The 16710-nt window shown below is 45.7% G+C and overlaps 1 protein-coding gene across 5 annotated transcripts in view; it reads left to right on the top strand.

The window, feature by feature from the left end:
- The window catches only part of LOC142576102 (calcium/calmodulin-dependent protein kinase kinase 1), a 254529-nt gene that overhangs the window by 215827 nt on the left and 21992 nt on the right, over positions 1–16710 (top strand). For all 5 annotated transcript variants that reach the window (XM_075686047.1, XM_075686052.1, XM_075686051.1 and 2 more), the window contains 5 exons: positions 2–38; positions 8100–8121; positions 10559–10647; positions 14182–14255; positions 14817–14916. In XM_075686047.1, coding sequence (XP_075542162.1) covers positions 2–38; positions 8100–8121; positions 10559–10647; positions 14182–14255; positions 14817–14916 — 322 coding nt within the window. The remainder of the gene's footprint in view (position 1; positions 39–8099; positions 8122–10558; positions 10648–14181; positions 14256–14816; positions 14917–16710) is intronic.

Here is a 16710-nt window from a genome sequence, read left to right as displayed (position 1 = left end):
GGTTTTAGACGACCCTGATAGCGATAACCTGTACATGGGTAAGTTGGCCTGCTAAATGCGTGTTCGTCAAAAAAAAAATAATACAGATGGTTTGGCTGTGCCGACGACGGAATGTCGTACGATAGCACATTTTAATAAACCAAATTAGCCATTTTCTGGCACCAAGTTAAGCATTGATATGCCGCTGTCTCACCGATTGCCAATAAATCATTTGCAGTTGCGATGTAGTTGTTAAACTATTGTTTTATTGCACATATGATACGGATAGTACTGCATATTGGGTTGCATAATGCATACATGGTTACTCGGTGGACACAGCAGAAGGAGGATTGCATACTTGCACAAAGATTGTTTTGCGGCTTCACGCCGTACTGGCCAGTGTTATAGAGCCGCCTTCGCATTTCCATAAAGGCTTTGCGAGGGGAAATGATGCGCTCTGCTGTACAGTTGAGCAGAAGGAGGTAGGCAGGCTTTGGCAGAAATTTATACCGGCTGCTCACGGATTACAGAGGCACTTTAATTTGGCTGAGCGAAGACTTGCAGGTTCTACACTCGATAAACGAAGAGAATTCTTCAACGTCTGGAAAAGCCAACGCTAAGGTCGCGTACATGGGGGCCGTCACCCAGTCCAACTCCTTGTGCCACAGTCTGTCATACACAGAACGCGCAAAACCAAACTGGTTGTCGATGAAGTCCCTCTTGAAGATGACTGTCAAAGCCGTTTGCAAATACAGACATGCCTTGGCCTTGTGATGCTGGTATGCAACGTCCGCAGCTAGTCGGGTTTGTCGCTGTTCATGCGTTTCGGCGGCGCTTTTGACGTGCTTGTGCAATCTGTCTTCGTCCAATCGCTTCTGTCATTCTTTCGCAGTTTCGTTGGCTCGTTTCAAAGCCATGAATTTTCTTTATTCCTGCAGTCGCAATTGCATGGCCACTTCTTCGTCGGTCGACTCCCCCTGCCTCTGTGCTGAGCTCTTCTTTAGACATTTCCAACGACGATCCCGATTATCATTCCATGTTTATTTCACACATACGACCGCGTCCGTTTGTGGGAAAAGATGAAATGCTGTGCAGGTGGAACGCGCGTGAAAAAACGCTCGTATGTAGATGCTTTACACAGACAGAGGCGAAATCCAGGTTGGTAGGCTAGAAGTGGTTGTGCACTAAAAATAAAAGATGCTAGATATCTGGTATTGCTCGCTTTCTTGGCTTTTTGTAGCATATTTTCAAGCACGGAAGTTATGTTTCTCATACCAGTGTGTATACCAATGAATATTTGTGAGTACGGTGTCGGTGTCCTAAAACGCTGAGCCAGAACCCACTGGCTGAGTTGGCATCCTGTTTTGCTAGTTTGCATCGCGTTTGATATACTGCGCATTCGACAGCAGGTATAGCATCTGAGTTGTGAAGCAGATTGTAAGCAGGTACGCACCTTTAGGGCGCTGCGTTTTAAGCAGAAGCGGTTCCTTTTACCGTATATTCTAGATTTCCTTTTCGCGATGCTTTCATTAGCTTCGTTCTCTGTTCGCTTCACACGCGAAGTGTGCTCACTAACGTGAACCAAACTTAAAGATGGATGGCTCATGTTGCAAGAAGGAAATGAAGTACATAATTTTATAGTCTAGTTGAGGAAGCACCAGTAATTACTTTGTAGACAACACTAATTAGGTAACTAAAAATGAATATCCAACTCGTTATTTATTGTCATCATTGACAAGATGTCAGCAAAAATACGGCAGAATTCATCTCACCATGTCTGTCGAGGGTAGTGCAAATACCAGCCGAACAGTGTGGCGACCGACCATATTCAAGGTGTCAAGTTTATTTGACATGCGTAGTGGTAATTCTTAGAGTTTCGTCGCTTCGGCTGTATGTTACAACTCCAATATGCTTCCGCATCGCCATGGCACTCGCTCGTCAAGGTTGCCCATAGCATAAACGTATGACGACGAAGGCATGAGGCTGAACCAGTGACGATGAAATGACGAGGAATTTGCATTGATCGAACGACAAAGCGGAATAACGACGACGGCATGACAGTATTACGTAGATTCCCAAATCACAACAATGGTATAACACCGACAGCGAGATGACAATGACATGGCGATAGTGAGATGACGACGTCCATTTGTCGACGGTGGCCTGACGACGACGACGTGACAACCGGGTGAAGCAGCGGGACTGACGACGATGGCACGAGCAATACGGCGTGAAAATAGTATGACAAAGGATGCATGATAGCATATAGGTGATGGTGATGCAGTAATGATGGCATGACAACAGCGGCAAATCACGATTGAATGAACACAGCATGATTAAGATACAATGACAAACTAGGAATGACATCGTTAGATCGACGAAAGTTGTATAACGATGATGCCTTGACGACAGTGGGATGTAGATGCTGAAGCGATGAAGATGGTGAAATGACAGAGTGACAACGAACGCATAATGAAAACGGTATGACGACGACGACGTGGCTAGAGTCGGATATCGAAGTTACAATGATGACAATGGACTGCGACTGCATCCCGAGGATGGTATGACAGCGAATGCATGATCACAATGGCATGACGACGGCATGAAGACAATGGGATAAAGACGAATATATGGTCACAATGGCGTGACGATGAGTGTATCACGAAACCTGTATAACGATGATGGAATGACGACGATGGCAGGAGGAGGGTCAGATGACGAAGATGGAGTAATGATGATGGAACAACCACGAAGGTATGACGAAACCGAATGAACAAGCCGGAATAATGACGATGGCGTCACTACAACGGCATGACCAGGAAGGTATGAATGACAAAGCTATCCATAGTGTCATCAACGTGACGACGACGCAATAGCGACGACGGCATGACAAAAGCGACATTATCAGAACTGAATGACAATAGCAGGATTACGATATAATCACGAACAAATGACGTCGATGAATCAACGAAAGCGGTCTGACGATGATGGCAAGACGACACAGGTGTGACTATATTGCAAGGATGACGACGGTGAAACGACAGCGACATGACGGTGGCATGACGGCAGCGCTATGAAGACGACAGTATAATGACGACGGCATGACGAGAATCGGATGCAAGTTACAAGGATGGCGATGGAACAACTGCGACGAAATCCGAACGACGGTATGAGACTGAATGCATGACACCGACTTTATGAAGACGACGGCATGACAACGGCAAGAGGACGAGTGGGATGACGGTGATTCTGTATGACTGTAGGACGATAGTCGGATCACAATGGTGTGAGAATGACGACGGCGGCTTGACAAGAGCCGAATGACGAAGCAGGAGTGACGATGATGGCACGACAACGATGGTATGAAGAAACCAGATAAAGAAGCGCGAATGGTGACGAAGGCATGACTAGTACGGCAGGACGACGACGGCATGACAAAGGATGCATGATAGCGTATACGGGATGATGACCCAATGACGACAACAGCATGACAACGTTGGCATAATAATGATTGAATGACCACAGAATGCTTACGATAGGATGAAGAACAGGCAATGGAAAAATGAAAATGCTATGACGGTCACGGCATGAAGTCAATGGGATGATAATAGTGAAGTGATGACGACACTGAAACGACAGCCTGACCACAATACCATGATAAGAGTCGGACGTCCAAGTTACAATGATGAATGTAGAACAACTGCGACGGGATCTCGATAAAGGCATGACAAAGAATAAATGGCAACGACTGTATGACGATGGTGCAGTGATTACGGTGACATGGCAACACATGATCACAAAGGAATGATGACGAATGTATGATGACTACTGCGTGACGATGATTGTATCACGAAACCTGCATGACGACGGTGTCATGACGAGAGTCAGGTGACGAACTGCAGTGACGAAGATGGTACGACCATGCCATCACTACGACGGCGTTCTGACAATGTAGGCATGATAGCGACTATCTGACTTGGATGACAGGACGAGCGTGGCATAATCAAGATTGGAGGACAATAGTAGGGCTACAATCCAATGACGAGGAAATATTGACGTCGACGGAACGACGAAGGCGGTATGACCACGACGGTCTGACGACTGGATGGCGTGACTGATGTGATTTTTTTTCAATGGGGTTTTACGTGCCAAAAAACCTTCTGATTATGGGGCACACCGTAGTGGAGGACTGCGGAAATTTTGACCACCTGGGGATTTTTAATGTGCACCTAAATCTAAGTACACGGGTGTGACTGAAGTGATGACAATAATAAAACAACAACGTGGCAACAACGGCATAATGAGGACTTTTCGACGACAGTGGCGTGATGATCATAGCATGACGAGATTCGGATGGAAAAGCTGAATGACAACGATATAATGACCACGAAGGCATCACGACCCCGAACACATACCTAGTGGTGAAAGCCACTTGGCAACATGGGCCACTGGGTTGGAGTAGAAGGCGTAACGACGACAGCATGACGACAGTCAGATCACGACGCGGGGGTAACGATCATTGAATGACCATGACGGCTTCACTATGGCGGTGTGACAACGAATGTATGACGACAGTATGGCGATGATCGCGTCACAACGACGGCATGGCGAGTGTCGGATGACAAGACTGGAATGATGGCGATGAAGTGACCACGACGACGTGCGAATTTTCTGGTTTCCATTCTTTTTCTTCTTCTTCTTCTTTCTCTTTTTATTCCCTTTACCCCTTTCCCCAGCACAGGGTAGCCAGCCGGTGCTTACACTGGCTAACCTCCCTGTCTTTCCTCCCCTTTGTCTCCTCCTCCACGACCCCGTCACGACCACTAAGTGCCCACACGTTGTAGCCCCAGCTATTGAACTAGGGCCTGGCAGAATACGTGTTGACGACGACCTGACAACAGTAACATATAACGAAGATGGAATGACGACAGTAGAAAAACAACGACCACTTGACGACCAGGAGCACATACCTAGTGGCTCAAGCAGGGAGACAACTTGGGCCACCGGGTAAGCGTAAGAGGCTAGATTAATAAGATAAATAGATCGATAGATAGATTTAAAACAGCGGAAGTAGGCAAAGAATGCTATTCGCATTAAAAAAGGCTGATTGACTGATCACAAAATTGGGGCACCCTTTGTGGTTGCTCAGTGGCTATGGTGTTGGGCTGCTGAGCACGAGGTCGCGGGATCGAGTCCCGGCCACGGCGGCCGCATTTCGATGGGGGCGAAATGCGAAAACACCCGTGTACTTAGAGTTATGTGCACGTTAAAGAACCCCAGGTGGTCGAAATTTCCGGAGTCCCCCACTACGGCGTGCCTCATAATAAGAAAGTGGTTTCGGCACGTAAAACCCCACAATTATTAAAAAACTGGGGCCCTATAACGTAAAACTATTCCAAACTTTTATATTCCAATTCTGCAATCAGCCTACCGCGATTTTTGGACCATCCCCACTTCACCTGTCTGTCATGCAACGTCACGAAAACCGCAATAGCTCCCCATCTGATATGGCGTGCACACAATGATTATGCATAATTCGACCGAGCAAAACAAAAATAGTTATTTCTGATTCGATCGACGCCTTTTTGCCATAAGCTCTCGGCTATTGGTCAAAAGTTTTCGGGTTGCACCCACTTCTCCAGCCTCTCACGCAACGCCACAAAACCGCAAAAACTCACCACGTCAAGTGACGCGTACGCGTTAAAAATGCATTAATATGCCGAGCAACACTGAATTTTTTACTGAATAAGCGCAGGCTGCCCCGTTCCGAAAGGAATCAAAGATGGCTGCCGCCGATCGCTCCGGCACTGGCTAGTAGCTACTGCCGGAGAGCATGGGTGTATTTGCGTGTAATAAAACTTCTTGCGTGACCTTGTAACGTTTTTCAGAAATTTCGGCACGTTTACGACCTCGTTCTGCCAACTCTTCTTTGCTGAGGATCCGTTTTAGCGTCATTCTTATGCTTCCGTTGCATGCCACCGCGATAGTCGACGAGCCACCGCAAGCTAAGTAAGAGAAAGCGGACCAATCGCAGGCCCCGGCACCACCCTCTTCATCTGGCTATCGATATTCAGTGCAGTGGCTCGGCCCCATCGAATCCCTCTCCACTTGAGCATGCTCCTCGCCTCTTGTGAGCTAATTAGATAAGAGAAGCCGCTCACTGCAGGCAATGTTATTCGTTGTTCAAGCAAACAAAAGCGACCTCCTATGACCAAGGGGAGCATTTGATTGGTCTGTTCAGACAACCCTACGGGTGACCGCCCGACGCTTGCGTCGGCGTTTACGCAAATTTGACGTCAGGAGATTAGAATAAGAACATATTGGAATAGTTTTACGTTATACGGCTCCTAAATAGCACAAGTTGTAGAAACTAAGAAAATGCAGATATGCTGTGTAATTATTTGTTCGAATAAGTGAGAATAACAAATTTTGTACACTTTTTTGTAAAGAAACTTGAAAAAGGAAGGTGTAAAGTGAAGTGTCCGTCTAGAATATTTTCTTAAGTATTCTAGCATGTCCTCCCAGCTTTGGGGAGTAATATGCTTGCTAGTATCTTTTTTAAGGAACAAACCGGGGGCGCTGCCGCAATCCCCTTTCGACTGTTGCAAACCCACACTGATCCCTATCAAGAACCACTCCAAAAGTTGTAGCACTTGCCTTTGTACTGCAGCATAACACTCCCTAGGATAGTTGGTGTCTGCCTGCCATGGAAAGGACAAGAGTCTACATAAATATTGGGGAGCTTTGGGCTATTATTCGAAGTAATTACGGAAATAAAACAGACAGTATTGTCAGGGTCAGTGTTTCTCGCTCTCGTTGATTACCTTCCTCCTTACTTTACACGTCATACGGACCATCCGGACGAAATGCATTGTTTATTAAAACTGTTTGCATGCTGAAATGTCGGGAAAGTTACCGGAGGAGAACTAGTCAGGGCCACAGTTCCGCGATGTCTGATGCGCACGCTAAACCGGCACTATTTCAGTACCCAATGCATCGATCCAGGCAAGCCGTAGATAGCTGGAAAGCCAAATACAGACAAGGCTGCCGGTTCAGGTTGAGCACGCTACAATGTTAGTCATGCAGGTATCTCAAGGTACGCACGATGCGAGAAAGCGGAACGAAAACGAAATAAATAGAAAACATGCTTGAGGATTTCGGGTTGGGATCTACTGGCGCAGAGATTGATTGTTTTCCTAAGCTCTGCATGCAGGCCTCGCCACTGTACGTATTCCTCGCAAAACAAAATTAACTAGAGAGGGTTTATGTGGGTGATGCAGGCGTCCTATGCATTCGATGAAAAGAGACCACGTGATCTGCCGTAAGGTTATTTTATCCCCGCTTTACTGGTTTCACACGCGCCCGCTCGTACAGTGTCTCAAGCAAGCGACATATATGAAAAATCGCCACTCGTGTACGAATAAAAGCCTCAGTAACGCTGTACTAGCGATGTAATGCGTGCTTGCTAAATTACAGCCACAAAACGTTCATCACAGTGCGTTTAATGGAATTGCGATCCAGCTCATCTTAAAAGACTTGGTAAAGGAGCTGATTCTGTATGGCTGCTTTCAAGCCCTGAAATTTCTTGAGTACTTATTGTCTCAAAACGGGAAACACTGCATGTTGTGTCTGTATAAATATTAAGTATTGACTTCATGTCGTTGTAAACTTTAGCGGACGCATGCAGGGAGCGTGAAACGCGCTTGTTTCTACACATTTGGAAGCTTTACTAGGAAATCGCTAGTGCAAATATTGTGGTTACGATGACCAGATTTAAGTTTATCTTCATATTACTTGATTATATCCAATTAGCTATTATATGCTCTTATTGGCTGTCAAAAATACCTGCCATTCTTCAGTTTTTGTCTTTTAGAGATTGGAAAGTGAGTCGGGTTTCGGAGGTGTCATACAACGCGTCTCAAACGCGATGCAGCAAATGAAAATTTGCGAACATTATCAGCCATTTGACTTTTAAATAATATTCTCACAGTCATATCAGTGATGCTGTTACATAGGCCCACCTTTATTCATCCTGTGAAAATATGTTGTGGTAGATTAATCAATTCTTGTCGTGTGAAGTTCCACAGTCAATTAGTACACCATCTTTCCTTTTTTTTCAGTCTTTGAATTTCTCGAGAAAGGGTAAGCACAGTGGTCTTCTTATATACCTTCTGCATGTTTTAATCTTCATCGCTTCCGCACTGCTAGTTGTAAGAGTGTTTATTTCTGGGTACCAAGAGCTCGTGTATGCGTTCGAGTGAAACTCATGTTTGCGGCATATTACAAATGCTAAGCTCGCGACAAAGACGTGTGGCCACTGTACGGGGTACGATTTAGCCATGCGCATGAATACGGGATTACGATACCTCAGAACAGTAGTGTATTATATGTGCATGTAGACTGCAAGGAAGTTACCATTGGCTAACCTATCAAACGTTTAAGCGTAGGAGAGAAAGAAAGTATAAAAATCTATTAATCTTTATTTCTTACAAAGTTGAATTTCCAAGCACAGCTTGGCAGATGTCACAACCGGGAATTCTGTGAAAGTGGTATCATGACGCCAAACTTATGTCGTACTATGACCGTTTACGTGGTATGCTTCATGTGTTGCCATTACCTGGTACCATTCACGTGTTACCATGACGATACCATGACCCCAAATGACGCTTCATTTGCTCTATTAGAGCATGACAAAGCAGTTATATTATCCACTCGAAAATTACGTCAAACATTACACACCGCAGGGAGAAAGATGCGCGAATGAGCTAGCTGCCTAAAACAGTGTGAAACAACCGGCATGGTCACTCAGTGCCGATGGTGCAATGTCGTTGAGGAAAAGTTCGTGAGCTGGATTTTCAGCCCTGAAGTCAGCATTCCTATGGAGGCAATATGCAAAATATTCTTGTGAAGAGCACTGGGTCACCTAAGAAAGAAACTGTATAGTCGGGTACAACCTTAGAACTACAGGAACTCCACCCACAAAAACGCACTGTACTTGCCCTTCACCTCTGAAAGACAGCCAGCCCGCTGGATTCCGCTCACAGCTTAGTGACTTCGCTCTGGTAATGTATGCGCTAAGCTAATTAGTAAATAAAAATATAGTTGCTTCATGTTGGAATGACTAAGAGTGAAATCAAGATCGCCCATAAAATTTGCCTTAGACGTTCGCGTTTCTTCCTGAAACTAGTGACACAAAGAGCGATGTGTATAGATAAAACAGTTGTTTTAAAAATTCGAAAACGCTATTCGTCACCCAAACAAGCGAGCCTAATCGGCTGGCACATCTGTGCAAATTCTGTTCGAGCTGGAGGGTTTACAACAGTCGCGCTCTGTGCAAGGAACTTTCCCTCTTTCGGGAAATTTTCGGCCACAGTTTAGAAAGAAACGGAGTACGTAAATATGAAATATTGCTGGGAATTTGAAAATTGATCAATTAAATATTAGAATTATGCCTTTGAGCGAGCCATCGCTTCGACAACCGACAGCATATCCTTTTCAGTGCACGAGTCAGTTGGCTACAAGTTCTAATTGCTTTTGCTGTTGCAAAGCTGGTGCGCTGTTGGGTACAAAATGGGAACTGTAGTTTGGTGCGTCAGTATTCGATAAGGTGACCTACTCAGAATCACTAAAATGCTGCGAGCCACCAGCGCTAATTCAAGCTTGACCTCGGATTACATGGAAGATATGTCGGGAAGCGACGCTAGAGAGTTGCACACTAGAAACTGAGGTCACGGTATATTGCGGCCCGACCAGCAGGGTAAATAAACCACAATACGTTTTAAAATAGGCCGCAAAAGTTGCACCGGCACCTTCTTATATATCTAAACACGCGTGTGTGTATGTGCCCAAAAACTGACAGGGATGGCTTTAGCACGCAGGGCAAAAATGAATGAGACAGGAATGAGACTTCTGCAATGCGCGGAACATCACAGCGCGACGTTCCGCGCAACCTTGTAATTCTTAGGTTGTCGCCGTATGTAGTTTGTAAAAATCACTCCGAAGCCATCGTCTCTAGAGCCTCTCATAACTCATGTTTTTGGGAATGCCAAATGCCGTCCGTCAGTGTGACAGTAAGGTAATAGCAGTTGTCATTTGGCTCTTGATTCACCGTACTTCACTGCCGCATGATGGTTGGTGCTTAGGCAAGAAAACTGCTGCCTGAATTAAGAATACCCGCACGGGAATAGCGGAACTTGCTGTTTTGTCACTGTTATACGAGTAGCTTTCATGTCAACCAACATCAGGCCGCAGAGCTACGCGCGAGCGCACACACAGACTTTTTCTCTATTTTTGTAATGCTCTCTGAATGCAATGCGAAACGAAGCCGCCGCCAGTGCTGCCGCCCAGCAGAGGGACATAACAACATTAATTCCGAAAGGAACCGCTCGTGTGTTTTCTCCTTTGTTCCGAGGCCTGGCTGTGACTGTCGTCTCTTTTGTGACTTCGTACACCGAACCAATCTTTTGAGGCTTGCGCAAATACTGATTCGGTGGTAGGTGGACGCACATGTCGCCGCCTTGAACCGTAGATTGCCACCACTGGATAAAGCATTCCTTCTTCTATGCGCCCGTTGCTGCAGGCCGGTGATTGAGATACCGACGAGTACGCCCCTGTCTGAGACTCAAGCGTGGACCTACTTCAGGGACGTCGTGCTGGGAATTGAGTACCGTAAGCACCGAGCAATTTCCTTCGTCACCGCGTTCTCTTATTGTGTGCACGTGCTGTCGTGTTTCTTATAGCAGCAGGATCACGAGTGGCGCTTTGTGTCCCTTAATCTTGGACCGCTGTCTCCTTTCGGATTCTGAGTGGCCCTAAGGATGAAAATGTGGTGTCCATCAGCTGTGAAAAAAAAAAAAACTAAAGGCAAGAAAAACAAAGAAACAAAACAGGACATTGTAATCACGCTACTCCGGTTGCCGACACAAACGAAGATAACACAATGACCTGGAGTACTCGGAGCAGTGGCTCTTGTCTAATATTCACGCTGGCGTAGTAATCAATAATTTAGTGTGTTCACTGCCTTCCACTGTAACGCAGTTAATTTCTCGAGCCTTCCATTCGGTTTAATTGGCTAATATCGAAAGCAAAGAAGTATAATGTGCTGTCTAGATTTAAGAATACGTTTTGGTGTAATAAATTATTGGAGGCGTTTGGCGCCTTCGAGCGCAAGCGACCAGTGGCCGATTCAACTCGCCTCTTGCAGCACACGTCGTACCTGGCTGCGAACCTTCAGAAGTTCCCTCCTTATGCTGATAAAATTCTTAAAATTTCCCGGCATTGACACTTTCGCAGACCTATGTTAACGAAAAAGGAAAGAAAGTGCGAGGTAATTCTATATACTTCTAGTGTTCTCCAGTGTAACGGGCACTATAGGGGAGAAAATTAGTTTCGAGCGCACTCGTATCATACTTTACAGAATGTTTGCAGATGGGAGCGAGAGAAAAAATAGATAAAGCATGCCACATAAAGCGCGGGGGTTCTTGAATGCCACAAACTACTAAATATCAGAAGGGCCACCCGTTTGCCAAGTATGCACAGCATCGATCGAGTTAGAATGTGAACACTACGGCGGGTGCGAAACAAATGTCTTTTTTTTTCTCTTCTTCTTCTTTTTTGCCGTAGCCTAGGATTGTGGCCGAAACGTAGTGGTACAGCGCATGCGTGGGCCTGTTGAACCACTAGAGCGCATTACGTCATTTGCACGTTTCACGAATATGAGAGAATAACTTACCATTCTTTCTTGATGATGTCGTGCTTAGACTCTTGCTCCCAACGCTACATAAATCGTGTACGCTGCCTACTTCGCATCGGGAGAAATGTTCGCTGAACCGTGTGAGCTGCTCGTACGTGGAAAATCTTCTCAGTACCTGTGCGATGCCTTCACCCTTTGATCTGTTTCATTAGCTCACAAAAGCCTCGCTCCCCACCACAGGCGACAATCTTGTAAGCCACAACACCGAGGCCTAATTTGAATGTAGTACTGCCCCTCCTATATGAAAAGAAAGGAAGGAAAGCAAGAGCTAGTGCTACCTCTAGCTGAACGGGCACTCGTCGTCAAAGTTACTGTCGCGCGTACTCATTATCATACTCATGCATGCTCAGCTGTTCCGCTCCGGTGCGGTTGTATCACGCTACGTTACGCGCCACTGCCTAAACTTTCAAAACCGTGCAGTGTCACAACTTGTCATTTTCGAGAACTATCGGTGAACACGCCACCCACTCGCCCGCCTCTAGCATAGCCTCTCGCATCCGCTTGGGAGCGAGTATGCCGCTTTCCACCTTGAGGCAAGTATGCGCAGCAGCTCCCTAAAGAAACTGCAGCAGAGCGACAGCCCTTATTCTGAAGCCTTGACTTCGAGGTTTCATATATGCTTTAGAAAAAGTTTATGCACAACCGTGCGTAGTTCGCAAAGCCATCGATCTTTAGCACCCGCGCCAGCGGCGGGAAGTCTACTTCTTTTGGTAGTTCGCAATGCCTCGACAAGCTTTTTTTTTTCTTTTTATCAATGACAGGGCAAGTAATGAGAACCCTACTGCTACGCTCCAACCTGTGAGAGACTTGCCAAGGGTTCAAGACTCGGCTAGCTCAGCTCGCTAGACCGCATGCACACACGCTCGTTTTTTTTTTTTTTTCAGTCAATCAATAAGATCGTGCCATCGTAGACGAGAACGTTCACAGACGCAGGTTCACGCGCCTGGGTTTCTCTGCGAGCCAGCCTTGCGTGTGCAAGTCACTCGTTCATTCCAGGGAGCCTTGAAACTCAACAGTTGGCAACATATCTTGTATCTGTTGCTGCGTTTGGCGCCTCTCAACTATGCGCACTGCACGGAAAAAGCCAGCGGGCTCTCCCTCGCCGATTGCCCGCGTCTCACGCACGTGTGTCGCCCACCTCTTAGGTTAAGCGCGGCGTTGTCGGAGCGTGCGATTTGGCCTCGGGGTATGCAAACCGAACATGTCTTTCAACTTTGGTGAGCACTTTCGTGCCTGCCTACGACGAGGTGCGAAGTCGCCTGCAGCATTTTCATTTGGGAGCCGCTCCTATAATTATCGAGAACGAAGTGAAAACTGAACTCGCTTGTCTGTAGTAGGAGACGCGGACGCGTTGGTTTTGTGCGACTGCTGTATGTGCCGTCGTGCCGCATCTTCATTTTCACCTATGCTGGGTGTTGTGTTGTGTTTGTTCACGCATTGGGTCTTGGAAGGACTTGGGATATCAATTATTTAAATACGCCGCATATGCTCGGTCGTGAAGTAGGAGAGTGCCATCAACACATACGAAGCCGAAGAAAAGGATTACACATAAGCACAATACAAAACTCGTGTTGTCCTTTTCTTCGCTTTCTTACGTGTTGATGGCGCTCCCACACTTCGCCGCGGAACCTTGCCAACTGGACGAGATGTCTACCTTGCTGCATGTGCACTGCGATATTCTGATGAGAATGAGGGTATTTCCGTAGAGCTTTTTATTGCTTTGAATTTCTCGTGAAATGAGTACGTGCCGTCCATTGCGCATATCGCTTTCCTCCCTTAAAGGCTTCAGAGAGTCATTGCGTTCGCATGCATCGCGTAGGAGAGAGCGCCTAATACGAGCAGATCACTCGTCGAGGCTCACCGAGTGCTCTGGAATGCTTTTGGAGATAACTACTCACACCTCTGCGGCAAGATAGGTCGCTTATTGCCTGCCATCGTTTCTTTTTTTTTTTAATAGCAGTGTCTTCATGATCAAGCGTTACATACGCAGAACTGAAGCAAACACCCTAAGATAACAGGCTAGTGATGGCGAGCCGTGGTAGCACAATGAGTATAGTGTCATGCTCCTAAGCACGAGGTCGGGGGTATGGTTTCCAGCCGTAGTGGCTGGAATTTTCATGAAGCGAAATGATGAAGCGAATACTTTGTACTTAGGTTTATGTGCACGTTAAGGAACTCCAAGTAGTTAAAATAATCCGGAGCGGGCGTCTTTCAGAGCTCCACTGTTCATTAGGGACGTTAGGTTAACCCAATAGAGAATAGACCTGAATATTCAAGAAACTTCTTTCAACGTATATGCAGCTTGGACTGCGCCGTCATTCTTGCTGTCGAGACAAGATGCCTTATAAATCGTCTACAAAAAACTCAAACTTCTTTGTTTAGTAATAGAATTATTCTTAACTGGAAAACAAACTATAGTAAATTGTACTTTCTTTTTTTATATATTTTAGTTCATCACCAGAAGATTATCCACCGAGACATCAAACCATCGAATTTGCTGCTGGACGACAAAGGAAGAGTTCAGGTAATTATGGAACGTATATTTATATATGAGAAGCGCAAATAAGTTATATTTTGAAAGAGATTCATGAAACACATATGTACATTATTGCGCTCTTGGAATGGGATGTTACGCATACATTATTCAGCGTCCATAATTTTGTCTATCTGCAGTCAAGATACACTGGCTTATAAAATATTTAGGGACATACACGAGCACAAGAAATTACTATCACGTGGAGCGATTATATTGCGTTTCTTGTGTCGCATTCTTTAGCGATAAGCAAGAAAGATTGTTATGGAATAGGATTCAGTAAGCTTGCTGCCGGGAAAATAAGCGTGCCACAAATCGTGCAACGTCTTCATCAAAAGCGTATTTGAACCAGCCTAAAATTCTTGAAAGAACAAACGGTACATATGTCGTGTACTAGATAGCGCTTCAGATAACGCCTACAGCAACGCAGCGGAATTGGGAGGGGCGAAACGCATTCTAGACTAGCGCTTTCAACATCAGTGCGTCAGTTACACGTGAATGCGCACTTACGTGATCCTCAGAACGTGGTCCTACCACGGTTGCCGTTCGCAGATTGCCGACTTCGGCGTGTGCAACCAGTTCGAAGGCGTGGACGCCCTGCTGTCTGGCACAGCGGGCACGCCGGCCTTCGTCGCACCGGAAGCCCTCAGTGGTGAGCGAGCCATCGTTATCTACAGAGAAGCTCAAGTGTTTGGCTCAAACAGTTTTCTGCAAAGAATTACTACAGAAAAATCCGGCAACTGTGGCTGCGGGCGCTGCTCGTGCGGTGGTTCATCTAGGATCCAAGTGGTGGGCATATTACATTAATTTCCCCTAAAGCTCAACCGTCCGGCTTCGGAGGGCTTCGTGACTTCTCAAACGTACCATTTTCAACAACACGTTGCGCGTCAAGTGAATGCAACAATTCACAATTGTCATGCGTGTCCGCAGAGACTTATCGCCTGCGCGGGCTTATAAAAAGAAATGATTGCTTAGAAATTGAGAAAGGTGAAGCTTAATATTCAATGCCCCGAGAACGTCTGCAGTCATAAGCTTAGGATTAGACATAAGGATTAGACAAATCTGTGTACTACCCTTCGTTTCTGTCTTAGGCAAATGGTCGCAGTGCTGGATTTTCCTGCAGTAACTGGAAATGGAAATTCTTTGGAATAATTGGCGCTAAAAACTGACAAGAACACGAGGAGAAGAAGTTGAAACTACGTGCTATGCGCAAGACACGTTGACGAAATGAGTGGTCAGCGCTGGTTCTGTTAACTTCTTGCCTCGTGTTTTCGTCCATTTTGCATAGGTTAGTCAGGCACCAATCAATTTGTACTGGGCGTGGTATAGCTCATGCGTAAAGCACATCCTTGTGCATATATAGAACGAGCGCTTCGTGCATTTTTATATATGTATTTCTTTTCAATACTCCTACTATCTATTCGGAACACAGCAGGTGGGCTTTAGAATATTATTAAAGACAGTAAAAAATTTACCAGAAATTGGTAAACATACAATAAAGCCAAGTCCAGTTATCCAAAACGCGAAAACGCCGAAATGTCTCCTAATGAATAAATAAAGGTCTTAATCAATAAACACTGGCTACAAAAATAAACACTGTACATTTGTGCGCGCCTAAGCGATCGGTTGTTAGTCAGTGCCCCTATTGTCGTTTTTTCGTGTTTTCTCTGAGTCCTCATTTGTTCCCGATGGGTTATGAGATTGAAGTCCTACAATGTGGCCCATTACGCTACTCTTTTTTACTTACTAATTAACTATGCCAAATCCACGGCGTGATCAAAATAAGAAGAGATACATGTGAAGGTGGTAGTATTTGCTGTAATGGTGATTCTTCCGGCATCGTTTTTTTGTTACCCCATTATTTTCATACTGAAAATTATCGCGCAAGAAGAAGCAGATGGTGGGAATGAGGGTGTATGGTGGTGTTTTCTGAACTGTTGTCTACTTGAATCTTACCACAACCGTCGTGGGGAACTGCGCCGTGCCTCCTAAGAAAATAGCGTCTCTGAACAGTGAGGAATATTTGACCCTGGATTTCGCTGTAGTTCTGGCGGGTCATTTGCTTCGGACTTCACTGGTTTCTGTACACTTCTCGCTGCTTATATATATGCCTCATTAGCAAGCCAGGGTAATGTCAGACTGGCACGTTTTTCGGACCTCGTTACTAGGAACGTTCATATCTGAACGCTTTCCAAATTTCCTTTCATCCGCTTGCGCAGCCTTCAATTTCAACTTGGGTGAAATCGCCGAGACGCCCAGCGGTGCGTAGTTGCTTTGGTTCGTTAGACTTCCACGTTTCAGTTTCGTTTTTTCGACACCCAACAGAACATCAATTACATGCGCTTTGAGGAAAGTGGGCACTTTTCCAACTCACGTGAGGACGCAGGATACGTGGCGATGTTTCAAAGTCGTTATTCAGAGGTACAGTGCGCCGCTGAAAAAAAAA

This window comes from Dermacentor variabilis, chromosome 3 (genome assembly GCF_050947875.1).
Source record: "Dermacentor variabilis isolate Ectoservices chromosome 3, ASM5094787v1, whole genome shotgun sequence".
NCBI lineage: Eukaryota > Metazoa > Arthropoda > Arachnida > Ixodida > Ixodidae > Dermacentor > Dermacentor variabilis.
The sequence above is the reverse complement of the archived record's forward strand: the minus strand, read 5'-3'. Positions and strand labels throughout refer to the sequence as shown.